General features: G+C 41.7%; 1 protein-coding gene across 2 annotated transcripts; it reads right to left on the reverse strand.

Moving 5' to 3' along the window:
• Positions 1-1713: 1713 nt before the first annotated feature.
• On the reverse strand, positions 1714-15508 carry YTHDF1 (YTH N6-methyladenosine RNA binding protein F1). 2 transcript variants are annotated; one of them, XM_063404320.1, is made up of 5 exons: positions 15367-15508; positions 14942-14966; positions 13402-13481; positions 8097-9623; positions 1714-2260 (listed from the first exon to the last, which is right to left on the reverse strand). In XM_063404320.1, exons 1-5 carry the CDS (start codon positions 15391-15393, stop codon positions 2234-2236), a joined length of 1686 nt encoding a protein of 561 aa, XP_063260390.1. In that variant the 5' UTR covers positions 15394-15508; the 3' UTR covers positions 1714-2233. The 2 variants fall into 2 exon arrangements, with proteins under 2 accessions (XP_063260390.1, XP_063260389.1); XM_063404319.1 differs by lacking the exon at positions 1714-2260 and having other exon boundaries at positions 7509-9623.
• Positions 15509-21004: the final 5496 nt, after the last annotated feature.

Genomic DNA, 21004 nt, shown 5'->3' on the forward strand with positions numbered 1-21004 from the left:
CAGACAGCTGAAACACATCGTCACTTTAGTAAATCAAACCAGTTTCAGCTGAAACCTCCCAATTATTTGTTTTTTTAGAAAATATTTATGGAAGTTTATCAGTGTATCAGTGTGTAGATCTAAAAAAAACCCAAAAAACCCCTCAAGTTGTGTAACTAACTTTTCTCTTGAGGGTGCAGATGCAGCTCTTTTTGGCTCTAGAAGCACCAGTGGAAGTGTTCTGATGTAATAACTGAAACTAACAGCAGGTGCTTTTATTGGATGACAACACGTTTATAAAATGCAAAATTGCTTCAATAAATCAGTTTTTAAAAAAGGTATCAAAGCAAATTACTAGTTAGAGCTGGGAAACACAGCCCAGTGCTGGGAAAGAAACTGGCCAGAGCATTACTGGATTTGGGATGTTTTCTTCACTGGTGAACCAAGGCTGTGCTGCTGCCTCCTCAAGGATACAGCACAACCTCCAGCCCTCTCAGCTTCCCTGTACAAGGAGAAAGGGAAGCACCAGTGACAGCCACTGCACAGGAATGCAGGTCCTCTGAGGAATGGGAATAGTCAAAGCAGCTTAAATGTCCTCTGCAGAGTGCTGGGAGAACATTCAGGTGTGCTGAGAGCAAACATATCAGTCACTCAATCAAACCACTTCTCAAGTTAGATTTAATTGAGGAGTCAGCAGAAAGGGTGATTGGAACAGAGGAAGACAACTGAAAGCAGGGAAAAAATGAAAATGACATCAAGCTTGCTAAATATGTATTGTTTATTAAGGCTTGTATTCTCCTAGAGGAAAAAGTTAATCTGATGCTGTCCATTACTCCTTACAGGCAGTAACAGTCCAGAGACAGAGTTATACGTTCTAAATACAAGTCTAAATGATACAGATTAAACTTTATTTAAATTGGAGGTCCTTTTGGAGTAAATAGTATTCAGAAGATACTTGCTTTCTAATATAGTAAAAGATCCTCTACAATAAACACGTGCAGATTCAGTGTGCTAGAGCAGCGGACATGAGCACCATTTCCATGCTTAACTGGAACTCCAGTTGGTGACAGGTTCTCCGACGGTCCCCTCACTCCACAAAAACATGACAGCAAATTCAATTTCTTAAAACAGGTTTTTTTACTCATCCAACAGAAAAAAAAATTAGACATACACACTGTCAATTTTAAACATCTGAGGCATAATCCATCATATTATCCGTACTATTAGTTCCTACGTTAAAGCTCAGCATTATTGGTATAAAAACTTTAAATGGCATTAGGATTTGGGGGGGTTGGGAGAGAGTAATGAAGGGAAGGATTAAAAATGATCTGCAATTAACTAATAACACCTGAAAGCTGAAACAGGTTTAAACACATTGTTTAAAACCCCTGCAATGTCGATAGCATCACATTATTATTTAATTAAGCTACAAAAACCGTAAAGCAGAATTATGGCTGAGAGAAAGCATCTCGCTCACCCTCAGCAGGATATGGAATAACAGATGCACACTGAAGCACTGGTTAACAGAATGTGAAAGGGAAATATTTTCCAGAGAAACAATTCCACTGACAATTTGATTTTCTACTAGACAGAAAAAACCAACATGGCGCATCAGCAGTTTTAAAAGAGTAATTGTACAGATAAATAAAGAGGCAGAGCAGCTGCACAAAGTGATCAGAAATTTAGGGTTTTTTTAATTTTAAAATTCTGAAGTGCAGTATTTTAGGAGGTTGGTTTTTTGTTGTTGTGTTTTTTTTTTTAATGACAAAAAAAAAATCAATGCATGGTTTCTTACTTCTGCCATGAAGAAAAAGGGACTGGGAGGAGGATAAAGGAAGATTTGTCATGTATTCTCCATAATCTCTATATCTGGCTAGGAACATAATTCGTGCCAAAATAAAGTCTTTGGGAAGCACTGACACTTTAGTATGCTCATGTATAGGTCCACATTAGGTTAATATAACTGTTTACCAACTTAAAAAAATAAAAACAGACATACCTTTATTAATGATTTCTACAGAATTTTACATAGAAAAAAGATACAAATTAATGCAGATCCACTTGGGCAAAAATAAACTACAATGTACTTAAAGATGCAACAACTTAATTTCCCCTGCACGAGAAGATATATTGGAGCTGAAAGCTTTAGTTTGTCCTGATGCCAGGATACAGCACCAGTTATACTTAATTTTGTTTCTCATAGTCGAATTTAATATCAGTTCTAGTATATATATCAAACTGTATATGTTTATTCTTATTGTTTGTTTCGATTCTGACGTTCCTGCAAAGAGAAAAAAGTTAAGATTTTAGTCAAAGGAGCAAGTAAAGAGTTTTTAGTAGTTTAACAGTAACACTAATGTGATCCCAAATAATTACACACTTAAAACAATGCTGCTACATTTTATAAATAAATTGTTCATACCCAACGAACCCAAGGACTTGATAACAATGTTTTTAAGTGCAATCTCAAGTGGAACATCTGGATGAATACCTGCAATCATTTCAAACCAAGGTCACAGAGAGAGAAAGGTATGAAATATCAACAGTCCTAAGGAGAAACAGGATCTGCAATATTCTACTTTCTGGATTATTTTAGCTACTGCAGTAGTAGCACAACCAATACACGAGCAGAAAGCAGATGGCAGATTAGTGAACTCCACAGAACTGGTCTAATTTTGAAGCACTCAAATGACTTTGGAGTTTAGTCACATTCAGTAAAAGCAGGGATTTGAGCTGTCAGGAAATTCTGTCCCTAATTCTCCCCATTGGTTCAACTACTCTGGAAAGCACTGGGAAATACTTGGGGGTAAGAGATAAAAACAATTATCAGGTAGAAGAAAAGTTTTGTGCTTCTACATTGTCTGATAAACCCAGCACAGCTGGACTGAACAACCCAAGGGTGTCCCAAAGTGCTCCTTTGGACTGGAGGAGGGTCCAAAGGAGCACTTTGGGAGGGTCTCTGAGCCTCCCAGGGTGCTGGGAGGGTCTCTGAGCCCTTTTCCAGTTTCTGCTGATCACAGATGCTGAAGCCAAAGGTCACCCAAGGGATCCAGGTGAGGTCCCCAGCAGCACAGGGCTCCCACACACCTGAGCAGAGCCAGCACAACAGGGCAGAGCCTCACTCAGGGTTTTGGGAGCCCCACAAGTGCAGGACGTGCAAGGACAGCAGGACAGAACCAGGCTGCAGAGTCTCAGTCCTGTGCATCCCCCAGCTAAGGCACCACTGCACACTCAACAGAAGGGGCTCAGGCCTTCCCATTTTTGCTGCTTACAGGGCAGAACTGGCATGGAAAGACTCAACTCTGTACTTAATGCATCAATATGGCACCAAATCCTATTCCAAAGGCAATTGTGGACTAGCCCAAGCACCACCAGCAGCCACTCCTGAACTAACACCTTCACATTTTGTTTTATGGACTCACTCTGTATAAAGTTCATCTCACAATTGTTTCTGTTGTGATGCAAAGCTTACTAGCAAATATATCAACCATTGTAACAGACTGCATTTGCTGCTTCAGCTGGTCACAGCATAAAAATCAGAAGAGATTTTTAAAAACTGGGTTAATGATTTCTGCCTCCAGGCAAAATATTAGTATTTCAATTTTCATAATAAAATTAAGCCAACAAAGTCCAAAATGAATTATTAATCTATAATTTAAGACAGAAGTAAGAGATAGCAAAGTTGTTTTGCCAAATCAACAAAACAAGCTGTGTAAAGTGTTAGAATTTATTATAACAACCTATGTTCCTCCTGTCTTTTAAGTCTTGACTATGATGAACTAGCAACGAAAGCCATTTCTTAATGGCAGAGTGTCAGAACATTACATATTGCTCTTAATAAAGAGCTTATGTCTGCCTGACATTTCAAACAAAAGGTGGTTACAAAGTATCTAGAACTGAATCATACCAGGCTTCCAAAAAAAGTAAATGTTTCATCCTATTTCCTACTTCCATTTCCAAGGTGGCAAATCCCCTTTCCAGCCCTACCATTTTCATGAGCCCAGTTCTTTCCCATTGCCACCTCATGTAACTTATTTTTAGATTTTTGTGTAGTCATCCACTGACCTCCCTAATTCCACTTTCTTCAGCAATGGGAGCCTTCCATTCTCATGGAGGAGCCCCACATAAAAAGAGGCAGGGTCGTACCTGAGGCCTCCACCTGAAGGGCTCATGGCATTCAGAATCTCAGCTCAGACTCTACAATTCAGTAAAAAGTGCTCTTTACTGAGCAAGTTCCCAAGCAGTTCCTCCTACCTTGCTTTTTGCTTTCTCTCTTGGGGGCTAATCTGAGTCTTCCTCTTTACAAATGTCTGAAATCACATAAACTGATGCAACAATTCTTCGTGCTCTCGAGCATGGCTGCTTTTTAGAAGCTCTAACTCTCAAATTCTCTTCCTCACTGCTACTTAGCACTACTGCAAGCAAGAACAGTTTTGTAAGCAGCTAACAAAGCTGTGCTCATTTTGGTTCCGAAGATCCGGAGCCTTCAGTTTCTCTTCTCCAGTGGAATACTCTTGTTATCTCACAGGAGAGCTCCAGCTGCACACTTCTCCTTCAGGACACTAATCTGTATGATCTTCAGACACAGGGAAAGTAGGTTTCCACAAAACTTGCAGAGATTTCCATCTTGGAGACACTCATCCCTGTCAAACTTCTTTTCTCTTCAGCTCAGGCTAAAGTAGCTTCAACTTTCCTACTAAACTTAGTTAAAGCCAGTGGGATCAAAGCATTCATCTTCAGACACAAAAATTTATATATTTTCTTTATCTCAGGAACATGGTAATTATCTTAAAATACATTTTTTAACTAGAGCTTTGGAGGAAGGACAATATTCCATCCTTTTAAGTTCTGTGATTGTGCTCACAGAAAGCTCATCACTGAGAGGAAGCACACAGTGCTAGGAGAAAATGAGTATTTCCAGGTGTCAACATGCACCAGCCAACACCTTTCAGTATTTAATCACCTAAAGCAGAAGTGGCAATCCTGGTGATTCAGGAGCTTTGTGAGATTGTGCAGCTCTGCCAACACAACAGCAAGGTGCAGAGCTGAGTGCCCTGCCCAGCACAGCAACCCGGTGCAGGAACTGGGAGCATCTGCTTTGGTGCAGATCTGGGAGTACGAGCTGCTGACAGCTCATCTGTCACCTGTAAAGGACCAACATCTGCAACAGGTTTGTCTTTACAAGCTTTTAAGCTTTGGAAGACAACTTTGTTAAGGGTCTCACGGCATGTTTTTAGGGAATATTAATTACTAATGCCACATTATACTCTATTTTCCTTTTTAAAAGAAGCTCTCTCACACGTCACAACTTCTTTACAGTTTTCAGAGCATGAGCTTTGCTGACAGAAGCTTTTTATGGGCACTGCAGCAGCTCTGGAACTGCCTGAAAAACGCTGTGAGGGTCAGGTGAGAATTAATGTCCCTCATTGTTTTGCTACTTCATTCCAGACCCCAATACCCTTCCTATTACTCCCCCTCCAGGTTCTGGGTCACCAGGCTGGGTTTAAGTATTTCCATGGGGCAATTTAAAACCTTATATGCCAGCATGACCAAATCCTCTCTCAGTTCTGGAGGGATACCTTCTTTCAGCAGTGCTGCAAAGAGAGGAATCTTTGGCACGTGAAGGAATTTCATCCTGCATTATACCTGCCAAAGCCTCACTGGATGATTTGGCACCAACACTGAGGCTCCTGCATCGGTTCAACTCAGCAGCACAAGCTGGAGCTGGCTCTGCACAGCAGCCATGGAAATGCTGGTAAGCAGCAAACTGGAACCATCTAAAGAGCTGAAATGCCAGTGGCTTGCCCTGCACAGATTACATTATTATTCTCTACTAAATATTTGTGTAGGAATGAAATTGTATCATTTAAGCTCTCTATGTACAGCTTTTTAAGAATTGTGTCCCTTTGTAATCACAACAGCAGTGAAATGGAAGCATAAAATTTCAACGATTTTACAGCTAAACAAGAATATAATGAGGTAAACCCACCAATCTGAAAACCAATTAAGATGGCACACACATATACAAACAACTATCTGAAAATGTCAATTAGGTCATAAGGTACTTTAACTGGCAATAAGATTCTTCAAAAATTACTGTCATAGGAAGATTAGCTTTGTTAACAGGGAAGTTTGAACTTCAACAGCACCAACTTCTTAACAAGAAGAACTTTAGGCATGCTTATATCCTGTAAAAAACCAAACTCTTCTAGTAATCAGTTGGACTTCCAAAATTCATTTTGTTAATGAAGGGGAAAAATACTGACTTTCCAGACAAGTTTTATAGAGTGCAACCTAACAAGCAGCATCTTATTTTTCATTCCTTCATTGGTGCTCTGCTTTAGCTCTCTAGCACTATTATCTTCCTTGGTGTACTTTGGTGTCCCATTTTCTAAGCTATTCAGAGAAATCTAAGAAATATTAAATTAGACTTCAGAGTTTATTTTGTGAGTGTGTAATACAAGCCAGAGCCTCTGCTTTAAATGGGGAAGGAAAACGCATGATTTTGAAAAACTGATCCTGTTATAAATAAAATCTCAGTAGTCAAACACCAGCCCTCTGAGATCCTACAGAGCACAGGAATTGTGGTGTCTGTGCCACCACTGGGCTCTTGCTCAGGCTAGGCTGTTATCTGTGCAAGAGGAGATCTGTTATCACTTTCCCTGTGCTCTCATTTCCCCCTCCAGCCCCGGCAGCAGAGCACAGGGAGACAATTAAAACCCCAAACCAATCACACCACAAACACTGGACAGAGGAACCCACGCTGCCTCACTTGCTCAAGACTCTCTCCTACATAAGTGAACAACTCTCCAAGATACAGGCTGCATTAAATATTCAATTGCTAATTATTTACTGGAGGAATGACGTGTCCAAGTAAAGCCCTTTCGGTTTTACCTTGTGGAACCCCACAGGGAGTACACAAGAAAAACTTGCAATTTTAAGCTGTCCTTCCCTGCTGTGCTGAGGTCAGCTCTGCACATATATCATGGCCAGGAAAAGTTCAGCCACAAAGTTTTAAAGACGCTGAATTCCTTTTCTCACATAATTTAAAGGTACAATCTGTGAAGACAGTTTGAAGCAATTTTATCTACACTTTTGAATGGCAATAAAAACTTTAAAATGCCAATTTTAAAATTTAAGCTGCAAGAACATGCATTAAGTCTTTGCTTTAAAAACATCCTAAAACAAGTGTGAGCTACCCTAAACTAAACCAGTCTGTCAAACAATTGCTGTATTTGCTACACAAAAAAGGTCTAGGAAACACTATCAGCACCAAGCAAATTTAATTGTTACTTCAGTAGCAACTACACATCCTGATGCTATTATTTTGTCAGGTCATTACTTCTAGACTGCTTAATTAGAGAAAGGCATTCTGGAAACTGAGGTCGTGGGATGGAGAGGGACAGAGATCCCTTGTGACAGACTTAGAGCCATGAAATTGTATGGAAAGTTTTATTACACTCTCCCAGTTACTGCCCAGACTTCTCTCACTACATCTTCACTCAAAACTTCAAGAATTAGTAGACAGATTAAACCTGAGAACTGAAAACCTTTATTTATCCAAATAATACATGTGACTTCAGCAGCATAAATGCACTCTTTCTAGCACTATTCCAGCAATATTATGCAACTCTTTCTTTTCCAGAGAGATAAACTGAATGAACAAAAATCAGGTTTCTTATTCTTAAAGGTGATGTACAAATTTCAAATACCAATACAGGTATCAATTTTGATAGCCCAGTTGCAGTCAAACAGTGTTAAAACACCTCATATTTAAGGCAAAAAACTTAAGTGACAATCACTGGCAGAACCCAATTCTGAAACAGAAACTATTTTCTATTAACCACTTTAAGATAAAAAATAAATCAAACTCCAATAAACTGGACAAAGTCCTTTACCCGTATTACTGCTTAGCTTTCTGCTTTGAAACTCAATGACTTGTGAAACTTTCACAAAGAAATAAGCATAAGCTTTGTGTTGTTAAACACACAAGAAACCATCAAGTTGAGATGTATTAAAAACATTTTGAATTCCTACTTACATTTTTCCACCATAGCAGCCTTCACATTTCATTTTCCCCATATCTGTGTATAAAATAAATTTTTTAATAAGTTTACCTTCCGCACCACCTCCTCCTCTTCCTGGCGCTTTTCATAATGAGAAAAGTCATCAAAGATGGAGGTCGTGTGCTTGTAAGTAGCAATAATTTTAAGCACTTGTTTTGCTTTTTCTAAGGGCACCTCCTGTGTGTCACGGGAGTTTGTAACGGGTTTGTTGTCATTGTTCTCCAGCCTGATGTGTCTCAGTTGGTTGTTGGGCACATCCTTCACAAAGATCCACTTGACATCAAATTTCCCCTTCCACTTGTCCTGAGACCAGACACCTGCACTGGTGCCGTAGTCCACAGGTGATTTCATCTCTGCTACTCCACAGAAGTGTCCACTGCCATTGACACTGAACAGCAGGTACACGGGGCCCTTGCTGTTCATGGAGCGAAAAGCGCTGTCCAGGCGTTTGTTGCCGTGTTCCGTACTACACCAAATAGAATATTTAATGGAACGATGAATATCATCCTCGGAATAGCTCTTTATTATGAACACACGTCCATTTTTAAGGTTCCATTCGAAATCTTTAGGGTTATAGCTGTGAGCAGCTTTCAGTTTTTCAAGGACAGGATGGGACTCGGCGCTCGGAACCGGGTTGGGCTGGGTGCTGCCAGCTGAGTTGGTGTCGTTCCCAGTTCCCCCGCTTTGGCCAAAAGCTGCGTTTCTGTTGCGAGGAGCTACCCAGCGGTTTTGGGGTGGCTGCTGAGGGCTCTGATACTGTGGCTGTGTCAATGGAGGAGGCTGAGCTGGAACAGGCTGAACAATTGGTTGCTGTGGCTGTGGGACAGACTGAGGAGAAGGGATCTGTTGAGGGGCAGGGACTTTTGCCACAGGACCCTTATTGTCCCAAGTACCTATGTCCATATTATGCTTTATAGGGGGAGGAGGCAACGCTCCCCCGATTACAGGTCCAGTTTTTGTTTTCATTTTAGGCTGTGGTTTTGCAGGCTTGCTGGCAATAGCAGCCCAAGAGGTTGGTTTAGATACTGGCAAGTTTACATTAGATCCACCATTCCCAGACAGGGCACCTGTCATCCCGGCACTGTTAACAACAGAACCTACTGTTTTCACTGCAGAAGTTGTAACATCTCCACCAATCTTAAGTCCAACCATTCCCTGCTCAATACTGTTCATTCCAGGAGCTTTATTTAACGTATCATTATGAAATCCTGTTTGTCCATCCACAATGGTACCCCCCAGAGAACTGGGAGGGTAGCTGTAACTGCTCCCATATGCTGAGCTTTGTGTCTGCTGTCCTTGGGATCCACTTGTTCCCCATGCTGAGAAGGCAGGATTTTCAGGGAAAAAGTTAAACCGGTGTTGATAGATATTATTTCCCAGACCCCCAGGCTGTCCAAAAACGGCATCGTGCATAAAATGATGATCCCCATTACTGAGCTGTCCATAGGTGGTGAGATAAGGGATAGGAGGATCTCCTCCTGTAGACCATGGTGCTTCACTGAGAGAATAGGGGAACCCAATAGATGGTGGATAATAACTGGACAGATAAGGATCAGTCATTGATGGATAGCTACTGTTCTGTTAAAGAGAAAAAACAGTCACCACATAAATAAACTTCTCATTTATAAATAGCCACAACACCAAACAGAAAAGAACTCTAGAGACAAGGTAATGTAATGTCTAATGACAGATCTTAGTTCACACTCCAAGAAGGATTCAGAGATAAAATGAAGTATCTGGGCATTTATAATACCCCAGGACTAGGGGCTCACATTGAGGTCAGTACTTAAGATTTTGAAACCATGTAATCTTACTTACACTACTGAGGTTATTTAGTAGCCAGCATCCCAAATTATTGCAAGGAACATATCTAACTATATTTTGTAGCTCACAGAACTAAGGATATGTAGCATTTTTAGACTGCTACATGGAAGAAGCTTTAGACTAAATTACCTTAATATGACAATTCATCTAACACAATGTTACAAGCCTCATTATGGAGCTGTTCTGAGGAGCCCAGTCTCCAACAGCAAACTCACACCTCAAGCAGCAGAACAAACACAGGCTGCTTCTGACACACATGTCAAGTTTGCCATGGGTAAGAGATACAAACTGACATTACAGGCCCTGGTGCACCAGGGACAAATCCAGGCCAACACGGCACATGACACAGACCACCCAAACTCTTGGAGGAAGAGTCCCTTTCCAGCCTTTGGCATAAATCTTTTCCTCCCTCAGCAGTAAAGTTAGAACCGTGCAGGAGTGTGCCTGACTGTCCTTCCAAACAGGACATCTCTCCCACTCATGAAATCAGAGACCAAACATTTATAAACCTCTGAAATTTCCTCCCCTTCAACTGTTTCTCAGACCACGCTGAGCAGCTTTTCCTCTCACTAACACTTTGCTGGCACCTGATTCTGAAGCATTCCATATGATTCTTCTATTCAACAATGCAAAAGAACAAAGCCAGGATGCTCTAAAGTGGGTTTTATTCCTCTTCAAATCAACTTGAAGCACATATATTGGAGACCTTCCAAAGTGACACTCCAACTGTAATTACCAGAGAGGGGGTGGGAAGGTCAACATCTCCGTTAATGAGTCAAACAGTAGCTCGCCTTTCCTTACTCATAAAGGCTATTTTAAGAAGAGGAACTCCTCTTTCAAACTGCTAGATTTCAAACTTGAAAAAAAAATGTATCTGCAAAATTAGGAAATCTGCACCACAACTTCGGCTCTTTTTCCAAAAATTTGATTATTTCTCACTTTCTAAAAAAACCCAAAAACCCTCCTTGCTGAAGATAAGCCTAATATCTAACTGATACAGAATCACTTTTACTGCTCATTTTTCGATGACCTCTTTTCCATGACACCCCAAAGCCAGAGCAATTCAATATTCTTAGGTTTCAGACACAGAATTATATCACAATATCCCTCCAAGACTTCCATACAGTACTGCAAACACTTCAGAGATTGAAACAGCCTAAATCCAATGTTATTGATTCAAAAGAAATTATCTCTGCCACTGTTCAAGCTGCCTTTATTTGCTCACAAATTCTATTACTAACAAGAGGTACAGAAATCATCTTCCTATGAGATGATCCTCTAATATACATTGAGTTTTCTGAGTCTTCCAAGCTAAAGTAATGAACATTTAGCATAAAAAAACATTTTTCTGAAAGACTTAGACACTGCTGATTGTTATATTTTAAAGTGTTAATTTAAGAAAAAATTAAAACCAAATGCAGATGAAAGGGAGGAGATATAAGTAGTTGTCTGAAATACTTATGCTCGTGAATTCTACAAGTTTAGGATTTAAGACCAAAAAGACTAAGTCTAGAGAAAAGCAAGTGTTTTGTCTCAAATATTTAGGTTAAAGGATTTTAGACAATTCTTGCAGCTGTCATCTCTTCACACAGCCTGTAAAGTCTGCACAAGGATTCCAAGAAGATTAAAGGAAAGTTTCAGCCGCCATCCTTACCAACCATTCGATCTATTTTGATTGGCTTTATGCCAGAGTGTGCAAAAGAAACCCTGACACAAGTTCTTCCCTGCAACAGCAGAATGCTTGTTTCAATAAACTTATCCTTGACCTTTCTGCACCCATCTGTATCTTTTTTTATTACAAACCCCCAAACAAAAACAACTCAACCCTTCTGTTAATTAGGAAAGTATTCCTGTTCCATAGGAATACTCTCTTGGTTCCAAATGCCTTCACAGCTTTTCTTGCTGAGTGTAAATCTGTATATGAAGAGTGTACTTGACTCAGTTCCCTCTGCTCTTAAAACTTTTAACACAATATTACTAACCCACATTTGATTTTTGATGTCAAATATATTATTGTGCTATCTGGGGCTTAAATTTCTTAAGTTTTTTTTTAGATATCCAGTTGGTTTCCAATGTTTTTTTTCAAGTTAACTGTACCTTACAGTAGTTTTCAACGCCTGAATAAATCTGACTGGATAACTGGATAATAAGGCTTTGTTCAGCAACGTGGTTGTCTTCAGCACAAAATCTCACAGTCCTAATTAATGCCACTGTCACTTTCCACTTAAAATTGTAAGAGGACCTACACAATTGTTTCTTGTACCATGCCAATTTTTCACTGCAGCATAAATAAATTGGTCAGTGGAGCTACACTTCCATAAAGAAAACTTTTATTATAATTATGAAAATTCTAACAGCCATAGTAATTTTTCTATTTATTCCTAATAATTGGGCTTGTTGACAGCAAAGACAAATGTCCTAAAAAACTACAATAGATGGGTCTTTTTTGCAATGTGAACAATCAGTGTATTTCATAGTTTAGTTTTAAGTAATTAAAAATTATATACAGTTGTGGCAAAGCACAATTTTAAAAAATCAGAGGGAGGTGAAAACTTCAATTTTCTTTTATAATTAATTTTGCATTAAAAATTAAGGGTTTACTTCCTTTTTTCCTCACAAAGGCTTTTCTACCTTCCACAGCATGTTAACTCCAAAAGAGGGAATGCCTCCCATTAAATTAAGTATGGAGAACATGTCTATGCTGCAAGCACTCTCAGTGATGCCATCAATATTAACGCTGGCATCTGACAGCTTCAGGCTGAATTATACATTTCCTTTTTAAAATGTAACACTCAGCCTTCCCATCCTGTACCTCTGCTAAGTGTTTCTCTCTGAAATGGTGTTTCACAGTTGTGAATGAAAACTTTTTTCTTCTCCATTTCTCCACATTTTGTTCCCTTTGCAGATTTGAACGTGAAGTAAAAATTATTTCAGAATATACTTTCAATTATAATGTCATTTAGTCATGGATGTTGATTTAATTACAATGAGAGTTTAATTACAATGAGAGTAATGTAAACTTAAGTAACACATCTTTAGTTCTTAAAATATATCCGAGGACATGAAAGAACAACAATATTTGCTGAAGTGTAAAAAATGGGACAACTCCACAAAGTAGCTAGAGAGCATCCAACCCAAATCTCAACTACATTAATTTCTATGATTCTATAAATAAGAGAAATCAGGAGAGCCCAAAAGCAGAATTTTTAGACTCCCACAAGCAACTGGCCTATCAAAGAACTGTAAATCAGCCTGGCACGGTCCAGCCTCAGCAATAACCTGCAAGGGGAGGAGGAATCAGCCCCGGCTCCTTGGAGCATTAACTTCATTTTCACTTGTGGCCATCTGGAGATGTAGAGTAATATTAGCTTTGGGAACACAAATGCTGGTTGTATCACCAAGTAACACAATATGCTGTCATTTCTTTTTCCATTTCTATTTAAGGCATTTGCTCCCTCCACACAATCCTATGAATGGAGTGCCAACAGCATGCCTAAGAAAGAAAAAAAAACTAAGTTAAAAATACACTAACCTGATTTGACTGCCCGGAAAGGTAAGGTTCAAAATCGTTGTCATGAACTGTGTCCTTCTGATGTAATGAACCATTTTGTACTACAAAAAAAGGGTTACAGCACATTATAACACCAGCAACAGCATTGCAGGAGTGATGTTCCACCCTATGCTACTTTAGGAAAAGCTGTATTTCTTCTGCAAACCAGGAAGACTCATAAAAACACCAAGGGATGACATTTCCCACCCCCCAGATAGTTTCTCTTTATATTACTGCTTATAAAACAAAGTTTGAGGAAATTAAAAAGAAATAGTAATTAAAAATTCTACAGCTGAGAGTGAGTACACAACTCATGTGAATTAACTCCAAACAGAAAATCATTATTGAGAACAATTTTGTGAAAAAAAGATTGGGAAACAACATCTATTGTTCTGGCCCATAATTAGAACACACAAACTCACAGTTCTCCCAGCGTGTTATTCACTGCTTAAGCTGGCTAAAATAAGATGAGGTAAGGTTACATTTAATTATGAAATGAAGACTGCTAAGTGCTTTAGAATCCTGATATTTTCAGGAACACTTAAGTTTCAACATTCTCATCTGTAAAATGAAGATATCTGCCATAAAGTCCTATTTCAGCATGAAAGAATGTCTGATAAGCATTCAAACCCATTACTGAATGAGATACAAACCCAAAATGACTACTATTAGGTCCCTTAAAATAATTTTCTGCTTGCTTTAAATTTGAGAAAAACAAGGTCAAATACACAGTGTGATAGCTACTGTATTTACCTATTTCATAGAACAGCTGAATTAAATATAATACTACACCAAATAAAGTTTAGCAAACAAGTTTGGGAATTCAGCAGAATATTTCTGCAAAGTTTGTCAAGGGTAGTTAAAGGCAAAAGAGTTTTTACAAACACAGGGAATGTGTTTCTTCAACCAGAAGGAGCTGGATTTTCAAGGCAGGTTAAAAAGAATTTATGAGTTTGATATTATTACTTATTAAGTCTTAACAGTTACATACTTGTTAGCAATCATAGTAAGAACGAAGGTATTTTTAGATTACTTATTTTTAAGTTTAATTTCAAGTGAAGCAGAAGAGTTCTAAAAATGCCTATTATTTCATCAAAAGTTAACCATCTTTTAAGTTCCCTAAATTATTAAGTTTATGGGCTTAAGTAACTACCTCAGCCAACAGCAGAGCAACAACAAAACTGCATTCAGAGTGTGCAAAAGTAGGCAAAAATCCATATATTGCACAAGGACATCCTTGTGACTTTATGTAGCAAGCTGCTTCATATTAAATGAGGAGAATTATTTAGTACCAACACAGAGTCCTTCCCACTGCAAACCCAGCAGCATCAAGTGGGATGCAGGCAAGCTCGGAAGAATGGCAGTCGATGTTATTTTTGAAACAAAGCATACATTTTCTCATTCCCAGATTATTTTCCACACGGAGTTAACAGCGATACATTTCTGCTCACCTACAGGTACCTGTGTAACTGATCTGTTACAGTAACAATTTAAGCGACCAGATCACAGCACGATTTCTCACCTTTATTATCCTGTCCTTTCGGTCTCTGGGAAGCCACAGCACGTGATTACAGAAAAAAAAGAAAAAAAAAAAGAAAAAGGAAATAGAAAAGTTAATTTTAGAAAAACGCTTATATTGTCATAGGTGCTGCAAACCCCACAGCTTCTGAGGGCGGGGAAGAGACTTATAAAAATAGCCAGCAGCATCTCAAGGTTTGTTTGGAGCGGGGTTGGAGCAGCGTGTTCCACGTATCACTCAGCACCGGCCTTCCCGAGAAATGGCCCCGGCCCCGCGGAGGAGGCGGGAACGCGCCGTGCCCACGGGGGAAGTTAGGGAGAACGATGGAGGGCCAAAGCAGCCGACCGGGAGAAGAAAAGCCTGGCGGGGCCTACCAGCCGCAGGCCCGGGAATCCCCCCGCCCCCGGGCCGCCTCGCCACTCACTCACCTGAGGGTCAACGCTTGTGGCAGACATAATTCATGCACAGGGCCGCCGTGGTTCAGCAGAGAGCGCCGGGGGACGAGGCAGGGCCGCTCGGCGCGGCGCGGAGCTCCGGGGCCTGGCGGAGGGGCGGCGGCGGCGCCTCCTCTCCCCTCAGGCGGCGGCCGGGCGGGGAAGGGGCCGGGGCCGAGGGGGAGGGAAAGGGGCCGCCTGGAGCCTCGTCGGGGCGCCTCCTCAAGGGACGGCGGTGCGGGCGGCGGTGGCGCGGCTCGGCCGTGGCGCTGCCGGTGCCGGTGCGGGCCCGGTCTCTCACATGCCCGCGGGCCGGGCCTGGGGGCCGCAGCGAGCGGGGCAGCGGCGGCCGCCGACTCCAATGGCGGCGGGCGCCGGGCTGCGGTGACGTCAGCGCCGAGCGCGCGCGGGGCGCGCCGGGAGCGCACGGGGCGGGGAGCGGGGAAAGGCGCGCGGGGCGGCGGCGCCCGGCGCGCATGCGCGGGAGCGCTGAGGGGGCTGAGGGGAGCGGGGGGGGCGCATGGCGGACACGGCACCGCCCCGCCGCAGGGCGCTCCGCCTGCTCGGCCTGGGGGACACGGCTCGTCGCTGTGTGCGGCCTCCTCGGGAGGAAGGGGTTCTTCGCCCAGAGGCACTGGGACGGGGTGTGCAGGGATGTGGTCGCAGCACCGAGCCTGATTGCTCAGGATGTGTGTGGGCAACGGCACGTGGAGGGATTCTTGGGTGTCCTGTGCAGCGCCAGGAGTTGGACTCGATGCTTGTGCGGCTCTTCTAACTCAGAATGTTGTCAGATTCTATTCTTTCTCCATTCCGCTCTCGGCCTTTGGGAGGACTCTTCTGCCCAGAGGCTCGGCTGTGGACGTTTGCAGGATCACTGAATCACTGAGACAGAACCACTGAGCTTCCTGAGTTGGAAGGGACCCACGATCACCGAATGACTTAGGTTGGAAAAGACCTCTGAGATCATCAACCTATGACCCAGCACTCTTCGTCAGCTACATCAAGGCACTGAGTGCCACAGCCTCCCATTCCAATGTCTAAGCACTCTTTGCACGAAGGAATTCCTCTTAATGTCCAGCCTAAACTTCCCCAGGTGCAGCTTAAGACTGTCGTCTCCTATTGACAACAAGGATCATCAAAGCCTAACTCCTGTCCTGGCACAGGACACCCCCAACAATGCCACCATGTGTCTGAGAGCAGTGTCCAGATCTCCTGGAGCTGCGTCAGGCTTGGTGCCGTGATTGTTTTCCTGGGCAGTCAGGAAACTGAACTCTTCCAGTTCACCCAAGAGCTTTGGGAGCCCTGTTCTCCCTCACACCAGCCCATGGTGGCCTTGGCTGGGATGCCCTGGCAGAGGATCACAGCCATTCTGACCACTGGCAGCTGCCACCCTCAACATGGGTTTTTTCAAATTAATTCTATTTTTTCCCCCCTTTCCAGCTACTTTGCAGAACCTGGGTGGAATTTGGGCCCCTTAGGTCAGTTTTTGTACATTTCATCAGGGCCACACTCTTAAGTCCTGCAGTTTACGAAGTCTTGTAACATCTCCACGCTACATTTTGGGGGTAAATGTGGCGAATTCTGGTCCTCGTGGAATACACTAAACAATACAATCATGCTTTCCTTTAGACACAGTTAAAACCAGAGACTTCTCTGTGTTCACGTTTGGAAACTGTTGGTTTGAATTTGTACTCACCATTCTAATAAAACATCTGAAATAAAGAGACCACTTTGGTACTTTTTCTGATCAGACATCCAGAGATAAAGAAGAAAGAGTGGTGCTTTAATCCTCAGCACCTGGACATGCTTTGGGTTCTCTGTTTGAATTAGGTAGCAAGTAATGATTGGTATTTTCCTAGAATCCCAGAATGGTTTGGGTTGGAGGACACGTCAGAGATGATCATATTCCAATTCCAGCCGTGGGCAGGGACACATCCCACTAGACCAGGCTGCTCCAAGCCCTGTCTAACCAGGCCTGTTCCAATTCTGTTTGCCTTTGGTGTAATTACAGAGCAAGTCAGCAAATCCCTGCTGTGGGCAGTCCCTGAGCGAGCTGGGAAGTCTGTCCAAAGAACACAGCCTCGAGAAACGGGATAAAAGAAAATGATCAGCGTGGCTGGAGAGAGGAACATGTGTGTGAAGGAGAAGGGAAAGGCTGGATCCTGGGTGATGGGCACTGCTCCGAAGTCCATGTGATTGTGTATGTTCACATCTCGATATAGAAACGATGTGACTATGAATCATCCAGAGCATGTGGGCAGAATGTTAGAGCTCTCTCTGCTTCAGCATCCCAACGTACAGGGGGCTGCTCTTAGGCTGTACCTGTTAGAGCAGACCCAAAGGCAGCATGCCACATACATACATGCAGGTACACATCTATGACTTCGTGGAATATTGGTTTTTTGTGTTGCATTTAGAAAATCTGATTTTTTTTTCTTTCTGGTAATGCTAAGAATGATCTTGTCTATCTGTTGAGAAGTGCATAGTCTTTTAGAAATAAAACCAGTAAGATGAAAAGTCGCAGTTGAGGGATATGGATAAGGTAATATTCATATTTATATATATATTACATAACTTAGGATACTCTTGGAGTGTAACCCAGGGGGAAACACGGGATTTGGTTCTGTCTTAGTTGAATGAAATGTGTTCTAGTTTAAGAAAAAGTTGTACTTATCTTTTTCTTCCTTGGATAACACTCTCTGAAATCTCAGAAGAGTTCATGTGTAAACTTTTCTTGATATTTTTATTATTTGTTTTTAATTTAGGTTTTATAGGAATTTTATGCAGCCTTCTCTGTTATGACCATGGAAGAAAATCAAATATTGCCATAATGAAATTATCTCCCTCCTGCACCCTACACCCCTGTAGAATGTTCCCAAACCAAGAATCCAGCATCCACTTCCATCATTTTAGGGTGAAAAATAAAAGCAGACACACAGAGAAATAGTATCTGTTCTCCTCTCCTGTTTCTCATGTCACTGACACATTGTTTGTGAAAACATGAGGAGGGAAATCATATGCAAAGAGTGTGGCCTGTGAACAGATCCCATCTGACATCAGCATCACACATGCTGTTCCCTGCAAGACAACTTCCTTGGAAAGCTGTGGCAAGGAGCTCAACGGAGCAACAACTGAGCACAGGCACTCTCCCCTGCCTCCCTCCTCATCTTCATCCTTGGCAGCTCCTTCTTGCTGCTGTCATGGGGTTTCCATTAAATTGTAAGGTTAGTCTGTCTTTGGTTACTTTGTTGTGCATTTTTCCCTTCAGCTCTTTACAGTGACTTTCAGGTTGCTGTGTTGTCTTTTCTTCCTCATCTTTCAATCTTGCTATTGATTATTGATACAGGGACAAAATAAACTCATTCCAAGCCAGTTTGCATGGAGAAAAGCAGATGATTGTAGTGTGACTTGCTCAAGAATAGATCTTTCTGCCTGTTGCCCAAGCAATATTCAGGCAGCCAGGCACATTCTCTGCAATAAAAACAGTCCAAACTATAGCAGGATTTAATTGGAAAATCAAATGTTCTATGACTCTTGATGGCTGATTTTCTGTCAATTATAAAGTAGGATGAGCTCCATTAGAATCACAACAATGCCTGACAAATCCTTCTTTACAGGTAATTTAATGGCTGAAGGGTGGAACTGTGGCCACAAGTGGGTAAGAATCTCTTCTGAGCAGCTGTTAGTTTTATATGTGAATAATTTGGAGTTGCAATGCCACTCAGTTTACATGAGGCTCCAGGTCTCCTGTTCTTGTACCTGCTGGCTTGGAGTAGGTAAAGAGAATAGAGCCCAAATGTGAGGCTCATCCATTTCAGAATCAGAAGGAATTGGGAAATGGTCAAAGTCAGTCAGAGGTAGAGGAAGAGGCACAATTCATCTTTGGGGAAACCTACCAGGTGCTACTTAGGAAGGAAAAAAAGCAAGGGAATATAATTTATATTTTCCATAGTCATGTACTTAGCCCTACAGTTCTCTCAAGTTTTAATTTGTATTCCCAATCCCTGTGCTGCTGCTCAGGCCTCTAAACACTCTGCGTGATCTTTGGATCATTGTATTGTTGATCTGCTGAAAACTGAAAATAGTTCATTCAATTTGCAGCAGCAGTGAATTTTTACAGATTTTTTTTTCAAGTATTCAGAATGTTATGGGAAACAAAAAAAGACAACAAGTAATAGATGGGGTTTGAGGTTGTTCTTTATATCTTTTTTTTCCTCTCATGATTATTGGGTTCACTGGCAAGGGCAAGAAGGGCTAGAAAACTGAATGAAGAGAAAAAATGACCCTTGAAAAAGAAACTCACATTTTTTAGCTCAAATAGATATTTAGAAAAATAAAAGAGAAGCTATTTTCTACAAACACCTTCCTTTGAAAGAGAAATGAACAATGGTCAACCCACTCTTCAATAGCAGAAGTATTTTATATAATAGGCTGGACACTGAAACCATGAATTTTTTTAGATTTTAAGGCCAATTCCTCTACTGATTTTTTGAGTATCTGCTGTGCTTTGCAGGTTTTCCTTTTCATATGTACTGTGTTCTGTTCTGTGGGCTGGGATATTAATAGGATTTGATTTGAAGCACTTTCATGAATCACGTTGCAAGCTACATTTAGCTATTCCTAACTATTACAATACCTAAAGTTTTGAGGCAATCGAATGCCATGGTAGTGGGGGCCAGGGAAAGAATTAGGGCAGGAGATGAAAAGATTTGACTCTATAGGAAATCACTTCACAAAACAGTTATTTGTTACTCACTTGTGCACCAGTTACTGCAGTCTCTATGTGTATGTGTACTTTTTACAAGAGCACGGAGTGCTAGAATAAGGGAGGATGGCTTTAAACTAAAAGAGGAGAGGTTTAGGTTTGATATTAGGAAGAAGTTCTTTACTCAGATGGTGGTGAGGCATTGGCACAGGGTTGCCCCATCCCTGGAAGTGTCCAAGGACAGGTTGGAAAAAGCTTAGAGCAGCCTGGGATAGTGGAAGGTGTCCCTGCCCATGGCAGGAGTTGCAATGAGATGAACTAAGGTTCCTTCCAACCCAAACTATTCTGGGATTCTATGATTTAGTTCATAACAACATCCTCCAGGCTTCCTGAATGAATGATTGTTAAAGTGTGGAGAAATAAACAATTTATTATTATTAATGTGTTAACTTTTTTTCGTTATTATTGAAAAGTTCACTGAGGGAAGTGCAGAGAGGAAGCTGTTGATAGGCAGAGAAGATCCCTGTAGATGTATAGCAGAACTTGTTATGGGAAAAGAAAAACTTGAGGTGCATGAAACAGCAAAGTGAGACTTCTGAGCTTTGCCCTGCCTTGAGGAAGTGGTTTTGTGTTTGTCCCAGGAGTAACCAGTCACTTTTCAGTGTCTTGCTGCTATTCCCTGAGTTGGATCCTATTTCCTGGCCACAGTGGATTTGTTTTATGGATGCTGTGGAGCTCTGTGTCAACATCCAGCAGAGTGCTTTGGTCCCTCGGGGCTGCCCTGGGAGGCAGCTGAGCAGATGGGCTCCCTCCCGGGTATTCCTGTGGCAGGAGCTCCCCAGGGAGCAGCAGTGCAGGTGGGAAGCAAGGGGGAGGACAACAGAGGCAGCCAGAAGAGGAAAAGAGAGGCCCCAAATGGAGAAACAG

Source organism: Prinia subflava, chromosome 8 (genome assembly GCF_021018805.1).
Source record: "Prinia subflava isolate CZ2003 ecotype Zambia chromosome 8, Cam_Psub_1.2, whole genome shotgun sequence".
NCBI lineage: Eukaryota > Metazoa > Chordata > Aves > Passeriformes > Cisticolidae > Prinia > Prinia subflava.

What these genes read in the sequence shown, in the direction of transcription:
- YTHDF1 (XM_063404319.1), bottom strand. Translation starts at nt 15,393, where the DNA reads ATGTCTGCCACAAGCGTTGACCCTCAG. An exon ending in CCACAAGCGTTGACCCTCAG is followed by an intron (nt 14,967 to 15,366) that starts GTGAGTGAGTGG and finishes GTGGCTTCCCAG; the next exon opens with AGACCGAAAGGACAGGATAA. An exon ending in TTTCCGGGCAGTCAAATCAG is followed by an intron (nt 9,624 to 13,401) that starts GTTAGTGTATTT and finishes TCTCTTTAACAG; the next exon opens with AACAGTAGCTATCCATCAAT.